The 25,641-nt window shown below is 42.0% G+C and overlaps 2 protein-coding genes across 2 annotated transcripts in view; both read right to left on the reverse strand.

Moving 5' to 3' along the window:
• LOC309349256 (uncharacterized protein) overlaps positions 1–25,641 on the reverse strand; it is a 224,951-nt gene that overhangs the window by 139,456 nt on the left and 59,854 nt on the right. The window lies entirely within an intron of this gene.
• Positions 1,980–25,641, reverse strand: part of LOC309347825 (protocadherin gamma-B5-like) — a 30,915-nt gene continuing 7,253 nt past the window's right edge. Inside the window, exon 2 of the mRNA XM_081872675.1 lies at positions 1,980–2,274. Within this exon, the coding sequence (XP_081728801.1) occupies positions 2,185–2,274 (90 nt within the window). The 3' untranslated portion in view covers positions 1,980–2,184. The remainder of the gene's footprint in view (positions 2,275–25,641) is intronic.

A 25,641-nucleotide genomic window follows, 5' to 3' on the forward strand; every position in this document is an offset into this window, starting at 1 on the left:
GGCTGAGAGAGACGGCTGCCCGTTATCCTTCACCATAATGACCAGTCTCTGTTTCACAGCGTCTCTCTCCACAAAGGCCCTGGCGGTCCTGATCTCTCCAGTATGAGAACCAACCGTGAAGAGTGCCGGCTCAGTGGCCTGAGTCAGGTGGTAGGAGAGCCAGGCGTTGTGTCCAGAATCTGCATCCACGGCCACCACCTTGGTGACAAGATAATCTGCCTCGGCCGAACGAGGCACCATCTCAAACAAGGCTGAGCCCTTGGCTTCTTGTGAGGGGGACAGGATACGAGGGCTGTTATCATTCCTGTCAAGAACAAACACCCTGACGCTCACATTGCTGCTGAGAGGGGGAGAACCCCCATCTTGGGCCTTCACTTGCAGATGGAACTCTCTGAATTGTTCATAGTCAAAGGATCTCTGGGCATAGATGGTGCCGGTCTCTGAATTAATGGAGATATAGGAGGAGATGGGAAGCTCCTCGATGTTGCTGTTGAGGATGGAGTATGTGATCCGTGAGTTCTGGTCCATATCGGGATCAGAGGCTTTGATGGTGAAAATGGAGGCACCTGAAGGATTGTTTTCTGGCACATAGATAGCATACAAAGATTTCTCAAAGGAAGGGGCATTATCATTTATATCAGATATCTGTAGTAAGATGACTTTATGGGTGTTCAGTGGGGGAGTTCCATTGTCAGTGGTTGTGATTGTAATATTATATGCAGGAGTTTTTTCTCTGTCCAAAGGGCTGTCTGTCAGCAGTTTGAAGTAATTGTTAGATGAGGGAACAATCTTGAAGGGCTGATCGTTTTTCAAATAACAACTAACCCTTCCATTCTCACCAGTGTCTTTGTCTTTTACATTGATCAGAGCAATTAAGGTTCCAGACACAGAATCTTCTGGGACTGGACTAAATAAGGAAACCAGAGTTACCTCTGGGAAATTGTCATTCTCATCAATAATCTGTATTTCTACTTTACAGTGTGTTACTAATCCACCTCCATCTTTTGCCGCAACTGTCATAGTATATTCTCTGGTTTCCTCAAAGTCTAATGGGCTCGTAAGAGTGATTGTGCCATTACCAGAATGCAAGTTGAATTTCCCCTGAGCACTTTTTTGGATGTTGCTGAAATGGTAACTGATTTTTGCATTTGTACCTTCATCTTTATCAGAGGCTAAAATCTGGAGCACAAGGGAGCCAACAGGAGCATTTTCCTTCAGACTGACCTTGTAAACCTCTTGGGTGAAGATAGGTGGGTTGTCATTGGCATCTGTGACATTAATCCATATCTGGGCAGTTCCAGTCTTCCTAGGTTCACCACCATCCAAGGCTGTGAGGATCAAGTGAATGGTCTGTTCACTTTCCCGATCTAGTGGTTTCTGAAGCACCAAGTCTGCAAATTTATTTCCATCCTGACTCTCTTTAACATCAAGGCTGAAATATGGATTGGTGCTGAGATGGTAATTCTGAAGAGAATTTGTCCCAATGTCAGGATCTTCAGCTTCTCCGAGGAGAAATCGTGTGCCTGGTACAGTAAGTTCACTTGTCTCCAAGTTGATTTTTCCATTGAAAAACTGTGGTGCATTATCATTAATGTCCTGGATTGCTATTGTTATGTGGAAAATATTCAAGGGGCTTGCAATTACCATCTCAAAATTAATAAAGCAAAGGGGATTTTTGCCACATATTCCCTCCCGGTCTATCCTGTCATTTACATAGAGGTTTCCATTCTCTGCGTTCATAGTGAAATATTTCATTTCATCCACTGAGACAGCATGCATGTTGCGTTTCCCTAGTTCTTTGGCATTCAGTCCCAAATCCTTGGCAATATTCCCCACAACTGAACCCTTAGCCATTTCCTCAGGAATTGAATAATGAATCTGCTCTGAAGCAGCCCAGCAGGAGGGCAAGAATATTAAGAGAAGCTGTACTTGCCTTGTGAATGCCCTGCCATTCTTCTTGTGTCTTCTCTCCATTTGGCTCTGTGAAAAATCAGCTGTTTCCTTTTTTTAAGAACCAGATCAAATTTTCACCAGTATGCACTAAGTCTCCATAAAAAATAATAAACTGTCTTTCTCTTTAATTTGTAAAAATCATTTTTGTATTTTCTTTATGTCAGCAGCAATGCTTTCTCTCTGTTCCCTGATCTGCACAGCACTAAAGAAGTAAGCTCACTGTAGAAAGGATCAGTGGATTTTCATCACTGTATGGCTACTAGATTGGCCAACAGCGGCACTGTGAGGTTCAGCAGGAGAACTGCAAGGGATGTTTTCAACCTTTCAATTTAAGAGACAATGCAACGTGGATGTAACGTAATTATAGTTTTATACAGTAGGGAAAACATGCAACTGGAAGTTTACACAGGAGCTATTTCTATTGAATTTTGACTTGAGCTGAATATTTGGGAATCTTTGTTTTGGTTTTGGAATCAATAACACTTCAAACCTTTCCATTTGCCTGGGTAAATGGCTTGCAATGTAAAAAAGGATTCTTTTCTTGGAATCTTGGAAATAATATTATCAAAGTTACAATCCTGAGCGCCAGAATCTCAACAGTCTCAACATTGTCATCTCAGGTTATATATATATATATAATCTCTTGTTTCCACTTAAAAAAATCTTGGGAAGTTTACAATATTTCCATGATAATGTCAAAACATAAAAACAATTTCCCCCCAACCACAGATCTCTTGCAGAACTTTCCCACTCCTTCCTTAGGAGAAAGGCTTGTGGTCTCCCACTCTTTCTGAAGATCTTACAGGCATGATCGGTCCCTGCTGGGGCTATGTAGGATCAATATTATTATTATTATTATTATTATTATTATTATTATTATTATTATTATTACCAAGGCTCTCTGGCAGGGCAATTTTTATCTACTGCCAAGTTGGGAGTGGCAAGTTAACAATCTGGCTTTGTCTAGGTACTTAGGTCCTAACTAGGTGGTAGAACAGGCAGGATCAGGGCAGAGTGCAGAGAGTAGGCTGGTGAACACACTGAGAAATCAAGTTAGTGAAAAGACGTTTCCCCAAACCATTCACTGAAGGATCACTGATTAAAGGAGATTCAGGACCGAGAGTATCTTGAGGCCTGCTTGCATGTGCGAGCCTGCTGACTGGCCTGGAGGTGGGTGACACTAGCAACAAAATGTTAATATATAAGGGCAATAAAAAGCCAAGAACACATATTATACTCTTGCTCTTCAGGTCAAAGGGAGGCAGCAGGAGATGGTAAAAGTCTCATCTAAGTGGAAGAGAACTCCTCACTGGAGGTTCAGAAGGTAAGACAACTAAGTAGGGACAGAAGACACAGATCAGTCGCTAACAATGTTGTGGCTTTAGTTTATCACATTTATGTGTCCTGCACCTTTATTCTGGGATCCACAGTTCAAAGAGAGGAGCCACTGCAAAAAGTATAAGACTCAAACTAATTTCAGGAAGAAATGAAGCCATTGCTTAGAAAAGAGAATTATTATACTGTTTTACCGCATTGAAGGTTTTTGGTTTCTTTCAGTTTCTGTAATCTATAGTCAAGATTTTATATGACAAACTTCCATGTATTCATCTATTTTGTTCACTTTCATTTTGTTCATTTGTAATGTGTGGATGGATGCGGGTGGCGCTGTGGGTTAAACCACAGAGCCTAGGGCTTGCTGATCAGAAGGTCGGCGGTTCGAATCCCCGCGACGGGATGAGCTCCCGTTGTTCAGCCCCTGCTCCTGCCAACCTAGCAGTTTGAAAGCACATCAAAGTGCAAGTAGATAAATAGGTACCACTCTGGTGGGAAGGTAAACGGCGTTTCTGTGCACTGCTCTGATTCACCAGAAGCGGCTTAGTCATGCTGGCCACATGACCCAGAAGCTGTACGCCGCCTCCCTCGGCTAATAAAGCGAGATGAGCGCCGCAACCCCAGAGTTGGCCACGACTGGACCTAACAGTCAGGGGTCCCTTTTCCTTTACCTTTAATGTGTGGATACTGCATATAGGATGTGGACGTTATTGTCTGATGTCAGGAGCTTTTAAGAACATTATAGACAGGTGAAACGGCAGTGGCTCTACTTTTGCTATACTGTACTCGTTATCATCATCATCAACAACATTAACAGTATTATTGTTATCTTAATCAACTGATTCATATGATTTCACTGAGGGCTCTTTTTTGCATTTTTAGACTTTTAAATTGCAAGCTGCTTTGAGGGTATAACCATAAATCATAAATAAAATAACCAGGCAGAGGCTTTTCAAAACAGCAAATAGTTTTGCACTATTGTGTTCTCTCTGGACATGGGATGTATATACCTTTGTGTTGGTAGCCCTACTTTACTTTTACATTTTTCTTAATTTAAATTATTCTTTCCTGTCCTTTCTAAATTGGTTTTGCCAATGGCTATCCAAATTAAGATACACTAGAATTCATATAGGGGCTGAAGTGTGAGCTGTGAGATTCCTAGTTCTTCAGTTACAAAATTACTAGGCAGCTTTAGAACTCTGACTTGCAGCCTCTGACAAAACTTGGGACCACACTTGACAGGCTTGCTCTTGCAGTTGAAAGGCAGATAAAAATGTTTAAAACTAAATACATTTCAGACTACAGACTAAAATAATGTATGTGAACATGTTCTAAATACTTGAAGTACTCTCTGGAAATTACTGACACTATGGAAGAAATATATCAGATGTTTTCTCTTTCATAACATCCAATTAGCGATTTCATTCTAAGGCCCCACATGTTCATAATTTTAAGATTACCAAAGCCCCTTTCATTTTATTTTGCCCCAAAGAACTACAGGAAAACACCTTGGCCTGATTTCTCCTGGAAAATGTCTCCTCCACTCAACATATTTTCATAAACACACGAAAACAGAAAACACAGAGATATTTTCCAGTAAAATGAAATATATATATATATAATCATTAAAAGAGCTAATTCCAACAGTTTATGAACCAATCAGACTTGAAAGAATACTCAATCAAGTTGAACCAATTAGTTGGTTAAAGGTAGGTTGAAAAACAATAAATTAAAATATATTAGTTGTATAAAAAAAGATTACGGAATCAGCAACAAAGATTCATAAAAATTTCCATTCTCTAAGCAGCAAGAATGTATAACGTAGATACTGCTCAGATTAAAACTCACCATATCAGTTCTATCCATCTCAGAAATTAGGATATTGTCTCCATTGGCAGTCAAAGGTGCATCAGTGTTGCTTGAAATATTTTCTGCGGTTTGAACATTGGGTGTTGGAAAGGTGAACTCCTGTACCCTGGACTCAGAAGATAAACATAGCTGATAGGAATATGGCAATGTTCCTTCTTCATAGTTTGGTGGGAAAATGACTGTGTTGTTTGAATGGGGAACAGGAGCAAAACACTGCAGGAATTTGGGGTTCCCTGATCGCCGAATCTTCATGAGAATGGCCAGAATCACTGTCAGGAGGAATAAGAAGGAGATCAAAGCTAAGGCCAGCACCAAGAAGAACTGCAGATCCGATTGATACTCGGAGTCACTGGGCTGGTGGCTAATTTCCGGAAGTGCCTCCTGGAAGTTCTCAGCAAACACCAGGTTGAGACTCACGGTAGCAGATAGTGGTGGCTGCCCATTATCCTTGACTAAGATGACGAGCTTCTGCTTCACAGCATCTCTTTCCAGAAAAGCCCGTGAGGTCCTGATCTCCCCAGTATGGGAACCAATTGAGAACAGCCCAGGTTCTGTTGCCTGGAGCAGATAGTAGGAGAGCCAAGCGTTGTGTCCAGAGTCAGCATCCACAGCCACCACCTTGGTCACCAGATAACCCTCCTCTGCTGAGCGAGGCACCATCTCAAACAAGGAGGAGCCCTCTACTCCTTGAGAAGGGTAAAGAATCTGAGGGCTTTGGTCATTCTGGTCCAGAATACACACTCTCATGGTGGCATTGCTGCTGAGGCGGGGGGAGCCTCCATCTTCGGCCCTCACCTCCACTTGAAACTCCCTGACTTGCTCATAGTCAAAGGAGCGCTGAGCATAGATAGTGCCAGTCTCAGAATTAATGGAGAGGAAGGACGAGAGAGGCAGCCCCTCAGTGATGCTGTTGCGAATGGAGTAGGTGATTTGAGCATTCTGGTCCACATCTGGGTCGGAGGCTTTGACCCTGAAAATGGAGGAGCCTGAAGGGTTGTTCTCTGGGACATAGGCAGTATAATAGGGTTTCTCAAAGGCAGGGCAGTTGTCATTGATGTCTGAGATCTGCAGTGTGATGGTTTTGTATGTGGAAAGAGGGGGGTTGCCTTTGTCTGTGGCTGTGACTGTGATATTGTACTCTGGAGTTCTTTCTCTGTCCAAGGGGGCATCTGTGAGAAGCTTATAATAATTATTGGAGGCTGATACCATTTTGAATGGCAAAGTGTTTTGTATGTCACAAACAATCTTCCCATTATCTCCAGAGTCTCTATCATTTACATTGATAAGGGCTACCAGGGTTCCTGCTTCAGAATCTTCAGGGATGGGGCTGGATAAAGAGGCAAGAATCACTTCTGGCGCATTGTCATTCTCATCTAGGAGTGTTATTTGAACTTTACAGTGAGCCACTAATCCTCCCCCATCTCTTGCTTCTACTGCCATTACATATCCTTCTGTTTCCTCAAAGTACAGAACCTCCTTAACTATAATTGTTCCATCTTGTGAACCCAAGTGGAACTTCTGACGAGCACTTTCAGGGATGTTACTAAAACTATAGTTTATCTGGGCATTTGAACCTTCATCTCTATCTGTGGCTTTCACCTGGACCACTGAAGACCCTTTGGGGGCATTTTCTTTCAGCTTGACTGTGTATACTTTTTGAGTGAAGACTGGTGGGTTGTCATTTGCATCAATGACGGTGATCCAAATTTTGGCTGTTCCAGTTTTGGCAGGCTTCCCTCCATCCAGCGCCATAAGGATTAATTGGAAACTGCTTTCACTTTCCCAATCTAACTGTTTATTCAATACTAATTCTGCATATTTATTTCCGCCTTCTATTTCTCTCACTTCCAGAATAAAGTATGGATTTGTGCTAAGGTTGTAATCCTGGAGAGAATTCACCCCAAGATCAGGATCTTCAGCTTGTCCAAGGAGAAATGTGGTGCCTGGTAAGGAGGATTCACTTATCTCCAGCTTGATATCCCCATTTACAAAATATGGTGCATTATCATTAATGTCTTGAATCTCTACAGTTATATGAAAAATATTCATAGGACTCTCAACCACCACTTCAAAATTGATGGAGCAGAATGCAGTTTGACCACATAATTCCTCTCTATCAATCCTCTCCCTTACATACAGATTTCCATTTTCTGCACTGAGAATAAAGTATTGCTTTTTACCTAGGGAAAGGATATGCAGATTGTAATTTACTATTTCTCTATTATTCAGGCTCAGGTCTTTAGCTAGGTTTCCCACAATGGATCCCTTTTCCATTTCTTCAGGGATGGAATAATGAATGTGCTCTGAGGCAATCTGACCACACAGAGAGAATAATAGGAGGAGAGGTACTTGCCTTCTTAGGGATCTGCTGCTATCTTTCTGTCTGCCGGCCATCCCTCTTGCAGAGAAATGTGCTTTATCCTTTCTTTCTGTGATTAGTTAAATTGAGGCGTATTAAATCCCATTCACTCTGTAGAAGTGTTCAATAAAGAATTATGAACGAAGTCAGTAGCTGCTGCTGGTTTTCTATACTTTGCAGTGGTTTTGTTCCTGTGTTCTGCTGTTTCCCGGCTCTGTAGTTTGTTCATGAGCAATCAAATTGCAAAAGCATCTGGTAGTGGATTCTCCACTCCTCCATGAGAACTATATTGGCCAACAGTGACACACTGAGTCTTAGATGGGGAACTGCAAGATGTGTCTTTTCTTTTACGTAAATAACATATAAGGGATTTCTTGCCATTTTTAATCTTACGTACAATGATTCTCAGGTAGAGAATCTTTTGTGGTATGGTAAAAAAAAAAAGAGCTTGGTCTCTGTTTTTTGAAATTAGGATAAGCAACAACTCAACTTAATTAGACAAAACTGACCTACAGAAAACAAACAAATTATATATTTTAGAAATTATCCCTTTCCCAAGTAATTTATGTCATTTTCCCTACCTTATTACCGCTGAGTACTTAGGAATGATAGCTTCAAAATACCAGAGAAAATTGATTATTTTGTAATAAACATACAAGGGTGCTGAAAATTATTCCAGTCATTTAATTTGCCCCTACGGTGCTTTCACACTTTCGTAGCAGCATATTTGGCATTGCTCATGGGGGTGCGCTTCAGAAAACTGAACTGACTGATTAGTGTTCTTGTCTGATAGTACAGTTGTGCAATCGTATTTTTCTGACGGTTAGAAACTGTTCATCCATATAGGTACGTGTCAACATATTTAATCACAGGAAGTGGTTCTCAGACCTAATGAATTCTGAGTTTAAAAGTTATTTTCCCAAAATGTGCAATAAGGCCTTTGGAATCTTTGTGTCACACAAAATTTTCCCTCTAAGGTACCACAGTTCTACTTTCTATTGCACCAACTGTCTTGCGGGCAATCATCTCCGAACCTACTTACCAGTTGATGCACTTAATCAGTTATGTATGTAGCTGTGTTAATTGACAGTGATGTGAGTGATTTGGGATACCTGGAGAAATTCCTAATGTTTGGCAAGTTCTTTTTCTCCTCTTAAGGCATTACTTGACTTATGCAACTCAGTCATATAATGAGAACAGCACTAAAAGTACAATGCCTACTCAAGATCATGCTACAGTTTTTCTTGGGAACTTGAGTCCTCTCTCCCCACCCCTCAGGCTTTCCGTAGGCTTCCCTCCCTTCCCAGATCACATCCCTCAACCCCTCACTGGCCTTCTTCCATGCCCTCCTCAAGAGTTTTTGCTGGCTGCAATGTGTCCTTGAACTAAGATATTGCTGCTTGCCTGGCTGGAGGAGTCAAAGATCTATAGAAGTGGAGATATTAAAACCTCTGAATTTTGCATGGTTGAAATGTGGTCTATTGTACAAAGGTAAGAGTCACATCAATAAAATATCATGGTTGGAATGCTAAACAGTGGAATGCTAGATTACGTTGTGGAATACTAAAGCAGCACTTGACAAGGCATCATCTAGCACTACTATGGCTACCTAAATGTCTCGTAAAATCACTTACTATACTTTTCCCATGATGTAGAGAGAAGGAGAATGTAGTCTAGAAGACTTGTCTCCAATGTAAACACGTTATTATGAGTAGGAGAGGAAAGCATGCATTGTGAAATGGTACACTCAGAGGAGGACTAGAAGATCCGTGTTTATTTTCTGAACTTCCAGATCAGTATTGTATTCTTTTGATGAAATTCTGAACAATATGGTGACATAGCTCAAGTGTGTGTGTCTTCCTCAGAAGTAGAACCTTTACAGTGCATGCGCATATTGCTTCGTTCAGTGAATGGGACCTTCATTTAAAAGCTTTCTCAGGATAGAGAGCTGAGCAATATAATGCAGCTCCTTCTACACTGGAAGAAAAATTAAACACAAAAGTAACTACAGTGGTGCCTCGCAAGACGAAATTAATCCATTCCGTGAGGCTCTTCGTATAGCGGTTTTTTCGTCTTGCGAAGCAAGCCCATTGACAGCTTAGCGGATTAGTGGTATTAGCGGTTTAGCGGCTTTTAGCAATCAGCTGTTAAGCGGCTTATCAGCAGATCAGCTGATAAGCGGCTTAGTGGCTTAGGAAAAGGGGGGGAAATAGGGAAAAAAACTCGCAGGAACTCGCAAGACATTTTCATCTTGCGAAGCAAGCCCATAGGGAAATTCGTTTTGCGAAGCGCCTCCAAAACGGAAAACCCTTTCGTCTAGCGGGTTTTCCGTCTTGCGAGGCGTTCGTCTTGCGGGGCACCACTGTATTTTGGAACAGCTCTTAGTCTTCACCAAAATCACAGGTGTTTGGGACGATATATGTGTATGCTTGTGTGTGCAGGTGCACACATAAGTCCCATCCTCAACATTTCTGTGTGTGCACATTCATTTCAGACCTCCTGCATTTGGCACACCTCCTTGGCTGAATTCAGCCCCAAACTCTTAGCCTCAGTAACTTGACATCTACACAAAACATAGCTATGACATAAAATACAGACAAATCCACAGTCTCTTCATTTGCTAACAGAACTTCTGTAGATAGAATAAATTAGAAGCACATGGTTAGCATAAAAATATAAGAAGAGCATGTTGAATCAGGCGAGTGTCCTATTTAGTTCAGAATATTATTTTCCTTGCGGCCAGCTGGTTGCCTACAGGAAGCCCAAAAGTGGGACCTGAGTGCAACAGCACTCTCCTCACTTCTGATTCCCAACAACTGGTATTCAGAGACATACTATCTCTAACTATGGAGATAGAACCTAGACACCATTGCTAGCAGGCCATGAAACAATGTTGTCCATGAATGTGTCCATTTCCCTTTTAAAACCATCCATGTTAGTGGACATCACTACCTCTCATGGGAACAAACTCCGCAGTTTAACTCAGTGCTGTGTGAAGAAGTATTTTCTGCTGTCTGTCCTGAATCTTCCAACATTCAGCTTCATTGGATGTGTCTTAGTTTTAGTGTTATGTGGGGAAGGGGCACTTATCCATCCACACTTTCCATACAACACATAATTATATACACCTATACCATGTCTTCACTTAATTGCCTTTTCTGTAAGCTGTATCAAGTAAATTAAAAGGGTGAATGGCTCCATCCCCTTGCCAATTTTGGTTCATATTTTCCAGCTCCACCTTACCGGTTTTTAGGTAAGTTGACCAGAACTATACACAGTATACCAAATTTATTTTCTTTTTTTCACAGCTGCCTCACGCTATGTCAACATCTTCATCAAACTGTTTGCTACGACCCCAAGGTCACATTCCTGTTTAATCCCCATAAGCATATATGTGAAACAACAGTTCTTTTAGCCCACTTTACACTTGTTCGCATTAAATTGCATTTGCCATTTTACTGTCCATTCACTCAGTGTGGTTTGGAGAGATCCTTTGCGAGCTCTTTGCAACCCCTTCTTGTTTTAACCACTCTGAACTATTTGGGATTAGCAAACTTGGCTACATCATGGCTCACTCCTAATTTTAGATCATTTATGAACACGTTTAAAAGATCAATACTCATTCTTGGAGGATTATACCTTCTACATCTCACTGTAAGGAGAATCGTCACTTTATTCCTACTCTCCATTTACCAATCTCATCTTATTCCATAACTGCTAAAATAGAATAAAAAATTCTGCAGAAATGTGGGGAAGGGTATCAAAGGTGCAATACAAATAATTCCTAAACATAAAGCTTACCTCTTCATCCTTAGCCTTTTCAGAATGAAAATTGTTTCCTTCATTGCCTGTAAAAGGCACAGCAGGTTTTTCACCGCCAATAATATTGTCTACCATCTGAACACTGGGTGTCAGGAAGGCAAACTCATTCTTCCTGGACTCAGAAGACAGACACAGCTGGTAGGAATAGGGCAAAGTCCCATCTTCAAAGTTGGGTGGGAAGATGGCACCATTCTTGGAATGGGGAACAGGACCAAAGCACTGTAGGAACCTGGGATGCCCTGATTGACGGAGCTTCATTGTAACGGCCAGAATCACGGTCAAGAGGAACAAGAAGGAGATCACAGCTAAGGCCAGCACCAAGTAGAACTGCAGGTCAGACTGATACTCCAAGCTGCTGGGTTGGCTCTTCATTTCCGGAAGGGCCTCCTGAAAGTTCTCAGCAAACACCAGGTTCAGAGTAATGGTGGCCGAGAGAGACGGCTGCCCGTTATCCTTCACCATAATGACCAGTCTCTGTTTCACAGCGTCTCTCTCCACAAAGGCCCTGGCGGTCCTGATCTCTCCAGTATGAGAACCAACCGTGAAGAGTGCCGGCTCAGTGGCCTGAGTCAGATGGTAGGAGAGCCAGGCGTTGTGTCCAGAATCTGCATCCACGGCCACCACCTTGGTGACAAGGTAATCTGCCTCGGCCGAACGAGGCACCATCTCAAACAAGGCTGAGCCCTTGGCTTCTTGTGAGGGGGACAGGATACGAGGGCTGTTATCATTCCTGTCAAGAACAAACACCCTGACGCTCACATTGCTGCTGAGAGGGGGAGAACCCCCATCTTGGGCCTTCACTTGCAGCCGGAACTCTCTGAATTGTTCATAGTCAAAGGATCTCTGGGCATAGATGGTGCCGGTCTCAGAATTAATGGAGATATAGGAGGAGATGGGAAGCTCCTCGATGTTTCTTTTGAGGATGGAGTATGTGATCCGTGAGTTCTGGTCCATGTCGGGATCAGAGGCTTTGATGGTGAAAATGGAGGCACCTGAAGGATTGTTTTCTGGCACATAGAGGTTGTAGGATGATTTCTGAAAAGTAGGGGCATTGTCATTGATATCCGAGATCTGTAGTGAGATTGTTTTGTGTGTGGAAAGAGGCCGAGTTCCTCTATCAGTGGCTGTGATTGTAATATTATATGAAGGAGCTATTTCTCTGTCCAAAGGACTGTCTGTCTGGAGTTTGAAGTAATTATTAGATGAGGGAAGAATATTGAAGGGTAAACCATCTTGTAAGTAGCAAGTAACCTTTCCATTATCACCACTATCTTTGTCATTCACATTGATCAGAGCAATGACAGTTCCCGGCAGAGAATCCTCAGGAACAGGGCTGAACATGGAGGCTAAAGTCACCTCTGGGGCATTATCATTCCCATCAAGCACAGTTATTTCAATGTTGCAGTGTGTCACCAATCCACCTCCATCCTTTGCTGCTGCTGTCATAGTATATCTTCTTGTTTCCTCAAAATCCAACATCTGCAGAAGGGAGATTATGCCATCAACTGGATCCAGACCAAATTTCTTTTGTCCATTCACTGGAATGTTGCTGAATTCATATCTGATCTGGGCGTTTAAACCATCATCTTTGTCAGAGGCTACAACTTGGAGCACAAAGGACCCAACAGGAGCTTCTTCATGCACACTGACCTTGTACACTTCTTGAGTGAAAACTGGTGGGTTGTCATTGGCATCTGTGACATTAATCCATATCTGGGCAGTCCCCGTTTTTCTGGGTTCCCCCCCATCCAAGGCTGTAAGGATCAAGTGAAGAGAGTGCTCACTTTCCCGATCCAAAGATTTCTGCAACACCAGTTCTGCATTTTTACTTCCATCTTCCATTTCTCTAACTTCCAAAGTGAAGTACCGATTGGTGCTCAACTGGTAATTCTGGAGGGAATTCATCCCAATGTCGGGATCTTCAGCTTTCCCAAGGAGAAATCGTGCGCCTGGTACAGTAAGTTCACTTGTCTCCAAGTTGATGTTGTCATTGGGAAACAGTGGTGCATTATCATTAATGTCCTGAATTGCTATAGTTAAATGGAAGATATTGAGGGGATTTTCAACTACCACTTCAAAATTTACTACGCAAATGGGAGTTATGTCACATAGCTGCTCCCTATCTATTCTGTCACTTACATAGAGGTTTCCATTCTCTGCATTAATACTGAAATACTGCATTTTGTTCACAAACACCGCATGCAGATTGCGCTTTGCAAGATCCCTTGTATTCAGTCCGAAATCCTTGGCCAGATTCCCCACAATCGAACCCTTTGCCATCTCCTCAGGGATAGAATAACGAATTGGCTCTGAGGCAGCCCAGCAGGAAGGCGACAAAAGTAAGAGAAGCAGTACTTGCCTTCTGAGCGCTCTGCCATTGTCTTTGTGCCTTCTGTCCATCTGGCTTTACAACAAATTAGCTGCTTCCTTTTGCAGATCAGATCAAAGCCCCATCAAGGTGCAGGATCACCATAAGGAAAAATAAGCTGCCTTTCTTCTTAATGTTTATAGAAAGTAGTTGAACTTTCTTTTCCTTTCTAGCAGGATTGCTCTGTCTTTGTGCTGTGCTGCTTGTCCAACTTGCACAGCAATGATTAAACAGTTGCTCCTTAGGAAACACATGCGTGGATCTTTTCTCTTATCAGTCTGGCTGCCACACTGGCCAACAGTGACACCCTGAGGCTCAAATGGAGAACTACAAGGGATTTTTTTCTAATTTACTGTAGTTGAAAATAGAACAGCAGTTTGGGTATTATATTTTGGAATGTGAAGGAGAAACATCCCAATGCTAAGAGCTGTTCAGCAATGGAGCTCCTTTGCTGCAGTTATTCAAGCAGAGCCAGGACAGTCATATATTGGGGATTCTCTCTTTCCTGCAGGGCTTAGCACTGGGGTGGGAATCTCCTCTGATATGATTCTGTGTTTCTCCAAGTGCAACTTTCCTTTTATACAAGGATCTGCTTCCACAATTTATGAGCCAGTATTTCTTTTTTCCTTTCTCTTTTTGAATTACCTCTTCAGTGGCTTTTACTTTAAGGGGTTTTACTACAGTGATTGTTGCACTGTTTTGTCTGGAAATAATTTGTACTAAAAGAGAAACTTAACTAAGCTTCATAGAATGGAAACTAGAACTACGGCACTGATATCCCAGCGTTGATATCCCATTGATCTTATTTTGCATTTCCCTAATAGAAACATGGGCAATTGTTGCTGATATCTGTGATTTCTGCTTTGATGCCAAAGATATAATCTCAAAATGTAACAGATAAGTTTACCCAACCACAGATCTCTTGCTTTTTTCAGTTTTATTAGAAGGGATATTTCCCCCAAATAAATCAGAATAAACCTATGAGCTGACAATGATCTCAGCTGTCCTATAGAACACAAACATAAACCAAAGTGTGTCAAACGAAAACAAAACAAACACAGATAGGGTTTTTTAGTGTTTGATTAGAAACCAGAGCTTTTGCTCTCCTATTCTTGTTAGTTTCTTCCTTCCTCCTAAAAAACAACAACATTGGCTTTGAGAAAGAAAAGGTGTTACCAGGTGACAGGAGGATTCCTTGACTGTAGAATTCTGGTCACCTGGGCCTCTAGTGACAAATATTGATATAGTAGCACCCCCAGACTATGTATCTGCCATTTTAGGAGGACCCCATACAAAGCAAACAACTGACCAGTTATCCAGCCTCAGGGACACCCACTCAAAGCTCCTCGGTCTTGCCAGGATTCAGAGTTTTGTTGGCCATCATTCAGCTGAACACTAAGCCTAGGCACTAGTCCAGGGCTTGCACAACCGCTTCTGATTCAGAAGTTACAGAGAAGTAGAGCTCAGCATCATCAGCATGCTGATGACACATTGCCCCAAATTTCTCAATGACTGTCTCCAGAGGCTTCATATATAGATGTCAAACAGCACTGAAGACAAAATGGTACCCTGTGGCACCCATCAGCACAACTGCCAGCGGGCTCAAAGACAATCACCCAAGGCTGTTTTCAGAAACCAACTCTGGAAATAGAATCAGAACCTTTGTTAAACAGTGTCTCCAGTACCCATCCCATTAAGTCAATTCAGAAAGATAGAAAGGTAATTGTGTCAAAAGCCACTGAGAAACCAGGTAAGGTTAAAAGGATTATACTTCCCCTGTACTTCCCCTAGTAAAGATCACCCATCAGAGTGACAAAGGTCAATTCAGACCCATAACCAAGGCCTGAAAGCAGATTGAAATGGGTCAAGATAATCTGTTTTGTTCAAGAGTACTTGTATCATCACTTCTGACATTGTGGTTCCTTGTGATATTTAAGTCAACTAGCAGTTACAACGTTATCCCAAAGCAAATCTTTGAAAGACAGGTATGTATCCCTCAGTCAGCATTCCTTCTCCCCTTTCCCTACTCCATCCCAACACCAGAGCACATTAGTCCCCCCCCACACCTATATTTTATGGATAAGAACAAATCAGTGTGCCTTCTTGACATATCATTTCCAGGATTTAATGATCCCCCGTGGCATTATTTCATGGGCAATATTAGATTCACTTACTGCGTGTTACAAAGGTTTCCCCTTCTTAAATACTAGATACCATGGGTGGTATCCAGTGCTCTAGACCCAAGTAGAGCTAAATAGTATCTACATTATACAATTCCACATATTATACAAAATCTATATGCTACACCATGTTAAACAGAAAATTATGTAGATCCTATGGGAAGCAAATTTGCTATAAAGGACATATCAAGAATTGCACCTATTGCACAACTATTTCGGAAGAAATAATACTGAACTAATCCCTGGATTTGTACCCCAAAATGAGCAAATAGTGGGGATAATTATTGATTCATCAAAGATAGATCTATCAGTCCCAACTTTCTTTGGTTTTCGTCTTTATCTGTTTGTCTTTATCTGTGATTGAGTGCCCTGTACTTCAAAAAGCATGTCACATTTATACCAGCTGTAGAAATTACAGTGGGACCTCGGCTTACATACGCTTCAGGTTACATACGCTTCAGGTTACATACGCTTCAGGTTACAGACTCCGCTAACCCAGAAATAGTACCTTGGGTTAAGAACCTTGCTTCAAGATGAGAACAGAAATCGTGCAGCAGTGGCACAGCGGCAGCAGGATGCCCTATTAGCTAAAGTGGTGCTTCAGGTTAAGAACAGTTTCAGGTTAGGAACAGACCTCCGGAACGAATTATGTTCTTAACCTGAGGTACCACTGTATAAGGCACATGAAGACATTAGTTGGAAAAGGGAATAATTACACTTATTTGACTGACTAGATTTTAATTTATAGTCCAATGCTTTAGATTATTAATCTTGTATGATTAATTTTGTTGTACTGATATATCTTATGTTTAAGATTATTTAAATTTCCTTATTGTTTTGTATCATTTCCTATGTCAACTTGGGGTATGTGGATTTTATATGGAAGTGCTAATTCACTTTGCCTTTCATTTCATTACTCTCAATACATTGCTATGGTCTGTGACTATCACAATGCATTCATTCATGACAGGCCGAGGCTTGAGCTTTGGGCTAGTGATGTTCCAGTTCAAAAAGCAGAAAGGTCATAGCTCAGTGGTAGAGAGTCTGCTTTTCCTTCAGAGGGTTCAAAGTTCAATCCTCAGAATCTTGAGGTAGGAAAGCAAAGGTCTTCTGTCTGAAGACCTGGAGAGCTGTTGCTAGTTAGTGTGGACAGTACTGAGCTTGATGGACCAAGTGTGTCCGTAGTCTTGAGGGAACCTCCAGTTTTACAGAAGTACAAAAAAACAAGAAAAGGTGAAACCCAAACTGACCAAAGACAGCAGAGCATGCTCAGTAGAAACACAATGCTCAATGCCTGTTGCAGGAGAAAAGTATAAAACAGGGGAGGAGGAGGAATAGGATATTATGGAAAAAGCTGGCTGAAACCAGACCCCACTTGTTAATCTGTAACATTCAAAGCACAAAAAATATTCAGTAAAGACCTCCAAAATTTCAGCTAAAGTTCTGAAGCAAGTTTGCAAACTTACAAATTGCATACACCTCGTCCCTTACATATGCCAAGAGACCCCACCATTTGCAGCATTGTGTTGGTTCTATAGGGACATTCAGCTGAATTCATGAAGATCAAGATTAGGGAAAAAGGATAAAGTGAATACAAATATCCAAATGGGAATCAGAGGGAATGAAATAATTAATTAAACTATATTACCTGTATATACAAAGATGAAAGAGTAAACTGATTACTATAACATACTTTCAAATATTAAATCTCAGTAAGAAAAAAAAGGCACCAATTGTGTAGTAGCAGATACTGCTGAAAAGAAAACTCTCCGAGATGAGTGAGCTTAAAATATATTGATATGCAGGGAATGCAGAATCTGTTCACTATGTTCTGTTGAAAAAAACAACTCACCATATCAGCTCTATCCATCTCAGAAATTAGGATATTGTCTCCATTGGCAGTCAAAGGTGCATCAGACTGAGTGTTGCATGAAACATTCCCTGCAGTTTGAAGATTGGGTGTTGGAAAGGTGAACTCCTGTACCCTGGACTCAGACGATAAGCACAGCTGATACGAATATGGCAATGTTCCTTCTTCATAGTTTGGTGGGAAAATGACCGTGTTGTTTGAATGGGGAACAGGAGCAAAACACTGCAGGAATTTGGGGTTCCCTGATCGCCGAATCTTCATGAGAACGGCCAAAATCACTGTCAGGAGGAATAAGAATGAAATCAAAGCTAAGGCCAGCACCAAGAAGAACTGTAGATCAGATTGATACTCGGAGTCACTGGGCTGGTGGCTAATTTCCGGAAGTGCCTCCTGGAAGTTCTCAGCAAACACCAGGTTGAGACTCACAGTAGCAGATAGTGGTGGCTGCCCATTATCCTTGACTAAGATGACGAGCTTCTGCTTCACAGCATCTCTTTCCAGAAATGCCCGTGAGGTCCTGATCTCCCCAGTATGGGAACCAATGGAGAACAGCCCAGGTTCTGTTGCCTGGAGCAGATAGTAGGAGAGCCAAGCGTTGTGTCCAGAGTCAGCATCCACAGCCACCACCTTGGTCACCAGATAACCCTCCTCTGCTGAGCGAGGCACCATCTCAAACAAGGAGGAGCCCTCTACTCCTTGAGAAGGGTAAAGAATCTGAGGGCTTTGGTCATTCTGGTCCAGAATACACACTCTCACGGTGGCATTGCTGCTGAGGCGGGGGGAGCCTCCATCTTCGGCCCTCACCTCCACTTGAAACTCCCTGACTTGCTCATAGTCAAAGGAGCGCTGAGCATAGATAGTGCCAGTCTCAGAATTAATGGAGAGGAAGGACGAGAGAGGCAGCCCCTCAGTGATGCTGTTGCGAATAGAGTAGGTGATTTGAGCATTCTGGTTCACATCTGGGTCGGAGGCTTTGACCCTGAAAATGGAGGAGCCTGAAGGATTGTTCTCTAGGACATAGGCAGTATAATAGGGTTTCTCAAAGGCAGGGCAGTTGTCATTGATGTCTGAGATCTGCAGTGTGATGGTTTTGTATGTGGAAAGAGGGGGGTTGCCTTTGTCTGTGGCTGTGACTGTGATATTGTACTCTGGAGTTCTTTCTCTGTCCAAGGGGGCATCTGTGAGAAGCTTATAATAATTATTGGAGGCTGACACCATCCTGAATGGCAAAGTGTGTTGTATGTCACAAGTAATCTTCCCATTGTCTCCAGAGTCTCTATCATTTACATTGATAAGGGCTACCAGGGTTCCTACTGCAGAGTCTTCAGGGATGGGGCTGGATAATGAGGCCAGAATCACTTCTGGCGCATTGTCATTCTCATCTAGGAGTGAAATTTCAACATTGCATTGAGCGACTAATCCTCCCCCATCTCTTGCTTCCACTGCCATTACATATCCTTCTGTTTCCTCAAAGTCCAGAACCTCCTTAACTATAATTGTCCCATCTTGTGGATCCAAGTAGAATTTCTGACGAGCACTTTCTGGGATGTTACTAAAACTATAGTTTATCTGGGCATTTGAACCTTCATCTCTATCTGTGGCTTTCACCTGGACCACTGATGACCCTTTGGGGGCATTTTCTTTCAGCTTGACCGCGTATACTTTTTGAGTGAAGACTGGTGGGTTGTCATTTGCATCAATGACGGTGATCCAAATTTTGGCTGTTCCAGTTTTGGCAGGCTTCCCTCCATCCAACGCCGTAAGGATTAATTGGAAACTGCTTTCACTTTCCCGATCTAACTGTTTATTCAATACTAATTCTGCATATTTATTTCCATCCTTTCTTTCTCTCACTTCCAGAATAAAGTATGGATTTGTGCTAAGGTTGTAATCCTGGAGAGAATTCACTCCAAGATCAGGATCTTCAGCTTGTCCAAGGAGAAATGTGGTGCCTGGTAAGGAGGATTCAATTATCTCCAGCTTGATATCCCCATTTACAAAATGTGGTGCATGATCATTAATGTCTTGAATCTCTACAGTTATATGAAAAATATTCATAGGACTTCCAACCACCACTTCAAAATTGATGGAGCAGAATGCAGTTTGCCCACATAATTCCTCTCTATCAATCCTTTCCTTTACATACAGATTTCCATTTTCTGTACTGAGAGTGAAGTATTGCTTTTTACCTAGGGAAAGGATACGCAGATTATCATTTCCTATTTTTCCATTATTCAGGCTCAGGTCTTTGGCTAGGTTTCCCACAATGGATCCCTTTTCCATTTCCTCAGGGATGGAATAATGAATGTTTTCTGAGGCAATCTGACCACACAGAGAGAATAATAAGAGGAGAGGTACTTGCCTTCTTAGGGATCTGCTGTTTTCCTTCTGCCTATCTTCCATTCCTCTTGCAGGGATATGTGCTTTATCCTTGTTTTCTGTAATCAGTTGAGCTGATGAGGCGTTTCACATTCCCATTAGGATGCAGAAGAGCTCAATAAAAGATGATAAAACAAGGCTGGCTGCTGCCAAATTTCTATATTTTGCAGTGGTTTTTGTTTCTCAGCAAAACACTTTGGAAGTCCCTGTGTTCTGCTGTTTCCCAGCTCTGTGTGACTGAACAATCACATTGCAGAAGCAGCAAATCACTGGATTTTCAGCTCCAGTGTGAGAACTATGTTGGTCAACAGCGGCACTCTGAGTCTTAGATGAGGAACTGCAAGAGGTTTTGTCACAGATAACATGGAAGAGATTTGTTTTGTCATTTACATATTGATGTGTATCAATTTTCAGGAATATTTGGGTAAATAACATAGCTTTAGAAATTTGTTGATGTGTTTTATCTGTAGGATAGGCCACAACTCACCGGCATCCAAAAAGTAGTAGTAGAAAATAACCAGCAATAATACACTACACTACACACCAGCAATAATACACTACACTACACACACACACACTTAATGTGGAATTTATCCCACCTCCTCCCCCTTTTCTTTACTTGTTTTAGAAAGATCAGGTAGGATATAAATGGGGAGAATAAAAAAATTACAGCACTCACCACATTTTCAAATTGAAATCTGTAACTTTCTCATCTGCTTGAGAAATGTTACCATTTGTGTAGAAATTTATTTTTTAAGTTCCTAGAATAGTTACACGTTAAGAGTAGAAAACCTGGATTTGCTGATAAAGTGCGCTTCACAGAAATTTGCAGCTCAAATCTGACATATGCCTTGAAATTGAAGTATGGCTAACTTACTACCATTATATACCATTTGTGTAGTCTGAGTAGAACATAGTCTTCAAAAACCTCATAAATGTCCATTTACTGAGCTTTCCACTTTACAACAAGTTTGTCTATCAGGAACTCCATTTACTGAGCTTTCCACTTTACAACAATTTTGTCAAGGATGATATCACTGAAAGAATTAGATTTCATCCTTGATCCTCCTTTAAAATACTGACAAGTGCAACTTCATAAGCTGAATAGACAATGGTCAGAATGCTAAACTGTGGGGTGCTGGATAAAGTAGGGTGATATTGAAGTAGTAATTGTCAAGACATCATACCCTTCCACTATGACAATCTACATGTTTAGAAAAAGCAAATACTATGTGGGGGATCAACAGTTCATTTTTAAAAGGAAGTAGTTCTAGTTCATCCTGTCCAAAGAAGTTTGTAATTTTACAAAATAGTTCAGTTAAAGTTCATCCAAACAGTAACTTTTTAGTTCATAAAATAATCAGCTTGGCATTTCCCCCCCACCCCTAGCATGCAGAATTCTACAAGCTGCTTTGCTTGCATGTATCCTAAAAGTAAACCAGCATCACACACAAATAATATGTAAAAGCCATCAGATAGCAACAGAGCTTGGACAGCCTCTCCTAGTCATGCTTGAGAACACTGGGCTGGATTCATAATTGACCCTTCCAACTCTACAATTCTACAGTTCTCTTAAATAGCTCCTTATATAGAGGAAAGATTAATGCAGACACAAAAGCAATGCTCATATTTGGGAAAGCCCTTAGCTTTCCACGGGTGGTGCTGTGGCTTAAACCACAGAGCCTAGGGCTTGCTGATCAGAAGGTCGTCAGTTCAAATCCCCGCGACGGGGTGAGCTCCCGTTGCTCAGTCCCTGCTCCTGCCAACCTAGCAGGTCAAAAGCACATCAACGTGCCAGTTGATAAATAGGTACCACTCCGGTGGGAAGGTAAACGGCATTACTGTGCGCTGCTCTGGTTCACCAGAAGCGGATTAGTCATGCTGGCCACAGCTGTACACCGGCTCCTTCGGCCAATAAAGCGAGATGAGCACCACAACCCCAGAGTCATCCGCGACTGGACCTAATGGTCAGGGGTTCCTTTACCTTTACCTTAGCTTCCTACAGATATGTTGACATCCAGGCACACCACAGTCTGGGGCACATTTAGATAAAGTGTGCATAGGACTGGAGTCAGAATTCACTGAATTCTACTCCAACCTATACACCTCCCACAACCCACCCCAACAGGGAATCAAGAACCACCTGACAGGACTGCCCATGCCAACTGTAACAGAAGACGAACAAGAGTTCATTGGACAGTCCTATCATCCCAGTGGAAATAGAGACTGTCCTCAAAACCAAAAAAATACATAAAGCCCCAGGCCTAGATGGTTTCACAACAAAATTCTAGAATTATTCTTCCAAAGAGAGGAGTTGGTTACTGACAGTCAAATTGCTTCTCACCGATATTATCATCATAGTCCTAAAAACACATGACTCATACACTTTATTTCTGAAGCTTCACTTCAGAGACACAAGAATAATTCAGCTGGTCACCACAAGCTAGCTAGCTAGCTAGCGCTCCCTCTCTCTCTCTCTCTCTCTCTCTGTGTGTGTGTGTGTGTGTGTGAGAGAGAGAGAGACTAAAGACTTCTGCTCTCAGTAATATTATATACATCAATTACAAAGGAGAGAACTGATACAAATAAAGGCCAATTTACCATCTCCATTTCCCTGTACACACACACACACACACAGAGAGAGAGAGAAAGAAAGAGAGAGAGAGAGAGAAGAATTGCCACGGAGCTTGTGCTATTTTTCTAAAAAAAAATTGTTACCCTTCCATCCACTAAGAAAAGGTGGAAAAGGTGTTACTGATTTTGTAACAGTATTGTGTGAATGCTGAGTAAAAAGAAGACAAACTATGACAATTTCCACAAAAGTATGGAGGCATTCTGCTGGATTTTGCTCATTGAAAAACACCATGGCTTACACAAATAATTCTGGATAACAATTCTTACCTCTTCATCTTTATTCATCTCAGCTTGACAATTATTTTCTCCGTTGCCTGTAAAAGGCACAGCAGGTTTCTCACTGCCAAGAATATTGTTTACCATCTGAACATTGGGTGTCAGGAAGGCAAACTCATTTTTCCTGGACTCAGAAGACAGACACAGCTGGTAGGAATAGGGCAAAGTCCCATCTTCAAAGTTGGGTGGGAAGATGGCACCATTCTTGGAATGGGGAACAGGACCAAAGCACTGTAGGAACCTGGGATGCCCTGATTGACGGAGCTTCATTGTAACGGCCAGAATGACAGTCAAGAGGAACAAGAAGGAGATCACAGCTAAGGCCAGCACCAAGTAGAACTGCAGGTCAGACTGATACTCTGAGCTGCTGGGTTGGCTCTTCATTTCCGGAAGGGCCTCCTGAAAGTTCTCAGCAAACACCAGGTTCAGAGTAATGGTGGCCGAGAGAGACGGCTGCCCGTTATCCTTCACCATAATGACCAGTCTCTGTTTCACAGCGTCTCTCTCCACAAAGGCCCTGGCTGTCCTGATCTCTCCAGTATGAAAACCAACTGTGAAGAGTGCTGGCTCAGTGGCCTGAGTGAGGTGGTAGGAGAGCCAGGCATTGTGTCCAGAATCTGCATCCACGGCCACCACCTTGGTGACAAGATAATCTGCCTCGGCCGAACGAGGCACCATCTCAAACAAGGCTGAGCCCTTGGCTTCTTGTGAGGGGGACAGGATACGAGGGCTGTTATCATTCCTGTCAAGAACAAACACCCTGATGGTCACATTGCTGCTGAGAGGGGGAGAACCTCCATCTTGGGCCTTCACTTGCACCCGAAACTCTCTGAATTGTTCATAGTCAAAGGATCTCTGGGCATAGATGATGCCAGTCTCAGAATTAATGGAGATATAGGAGGAGATGGGAAGCTCCTCGATGTTGCTGTTGAGGATGGAGTATGTGATCCTTGAGCTCTGATCCGTATCAGGATCAGAAGCTTTGATGGTGAAAATGGGGGCACCTGAAGGATTGTTTTCTGGCACGTAGATGTTGTAGGATGATTTCTGAAATGTAGGGGCATTGTCATTGATATCTGAGATCTGTAGTGAGATTGTTTTGTGTGTGGAAAGAGGTGGAGTTCCTTTATCAATTGCTGTGATTGTAATATTATATGCAGGAACTATTTCTCTGTCCAAAGGACTGTCTGTCTGGAGCTTGAAGTAATTGTTAGATGACGGAAGAACTTTGAAGGGTAAATCATCTTGTAGGTAGCAAGTAACCTTTCCATTATCTCCACTATCTCTGTCATTTACATTGATCAGAGCAATGACTGTTCCTGACATAGAATCTTCCGGAACTGGGCTAAACATGGAGGCTAAAGTAACTTCTGGGGCATTATCATTCTCATCACGAACGCTTATTTCAACTTTGCAATGTGTCACTAATCCACCACCATCTTTGGCTGCTACTGATATAGTATATTCACTGATATCTTCAAAGTCCAATAACCCTATAAGTAGGATTGAGCCATTCAAAGGATCTAGACTGAATTTCTTGTTGGCATTCTGTGGTATATTGCTAAAATGATACCTGATTTGGGCGTATGAACCTTCATCATTATCAGATGCTGTAACCTGGAGCACAAGCGATCCAACTGCAACACTTTCCCTCAAAATGACCTTGTAAACCTCTTGTGTGAAAACTGGGGGGTTGTCATTGGCATCTGTGACATTAATCCATATCTGGGCAGTCCCAGTTTTTCTAGGTTCACCCCCATCCAACGCTGTGATAATCAAGTGAAGGGTCTGTTCAGTCTCTCGATCTAGTGCTTTCTGCAGCACTAAATCTGCAAATTTATTTCCATCATGAGTCTCTTTAACATCCAGAGTAAAATACTGATTTGAGCTAAGGTGGTAATTCTGGAGAGCATTCATCCCAATGTCAGGATCTTCAGCTTTCCCAAGGAAAAACCGTGTTCCTAACAAAGTTAGTTCGCTTGTTTCTAAGTTGATATTGCCACTGAGAAAGAATGGTGCATTGTCATTTATATCTTGAATTGTAATAGTCACATGAAAAATATTAAGGGGATTTTCCATTACCACCTCAAAATTAACAAGACAGAGTGGAGTTGTGCCACAGATTTCCTCTCTGTCAATCCTGTCATTTACATAGAGATTTCCATTTTCTGCATTGATACTGAAATACTGCATTTTGTTCACAGAGACAGCATGCAGATTGCGCCTTCCTAGATCTCTGGCATTCAGTCCCAAATCCTCAGCAAGATTCCCCACAACCGAACCCTTTGCCATCTCCTCAGGGATAGAATAACGAATCTGCTCTGAGGCAGCCCAGCCGGAGAAAGGCAAAAATAAGAGAAGCAGTACTTGCCTTCTGAGTGCCATTCCATTGTTTTTGTTTCTTCTATCCATACAGATCCCTGAGAAACAGCTGTCTCCTTTTTTCAGCTTGTAATGATCAAATTATCATCTGATCACAAGGAATCTCCACAACAAAGACTAAGCTGGATTTCTGCCTAGGTAAATCAGTTCCTTCTTAAATTTTTACTGTCCTTTCCAGCAAGATTGCTTGGTTGTTGTGATCTGCTGTTACTGTACA

This window comes from Podarcis erhardii, assembly GCF_964252035.2.
Source record: "Podarcis erhardii genome assembly, chromosome: 8".
In the NCBI taxonomy this organism is placed as follows: Eukaryota; Metazoa; Chordata; class Lepidosauria; order Squamata; family Lacertidae; genus Podarcis; species Podarcis erhardii.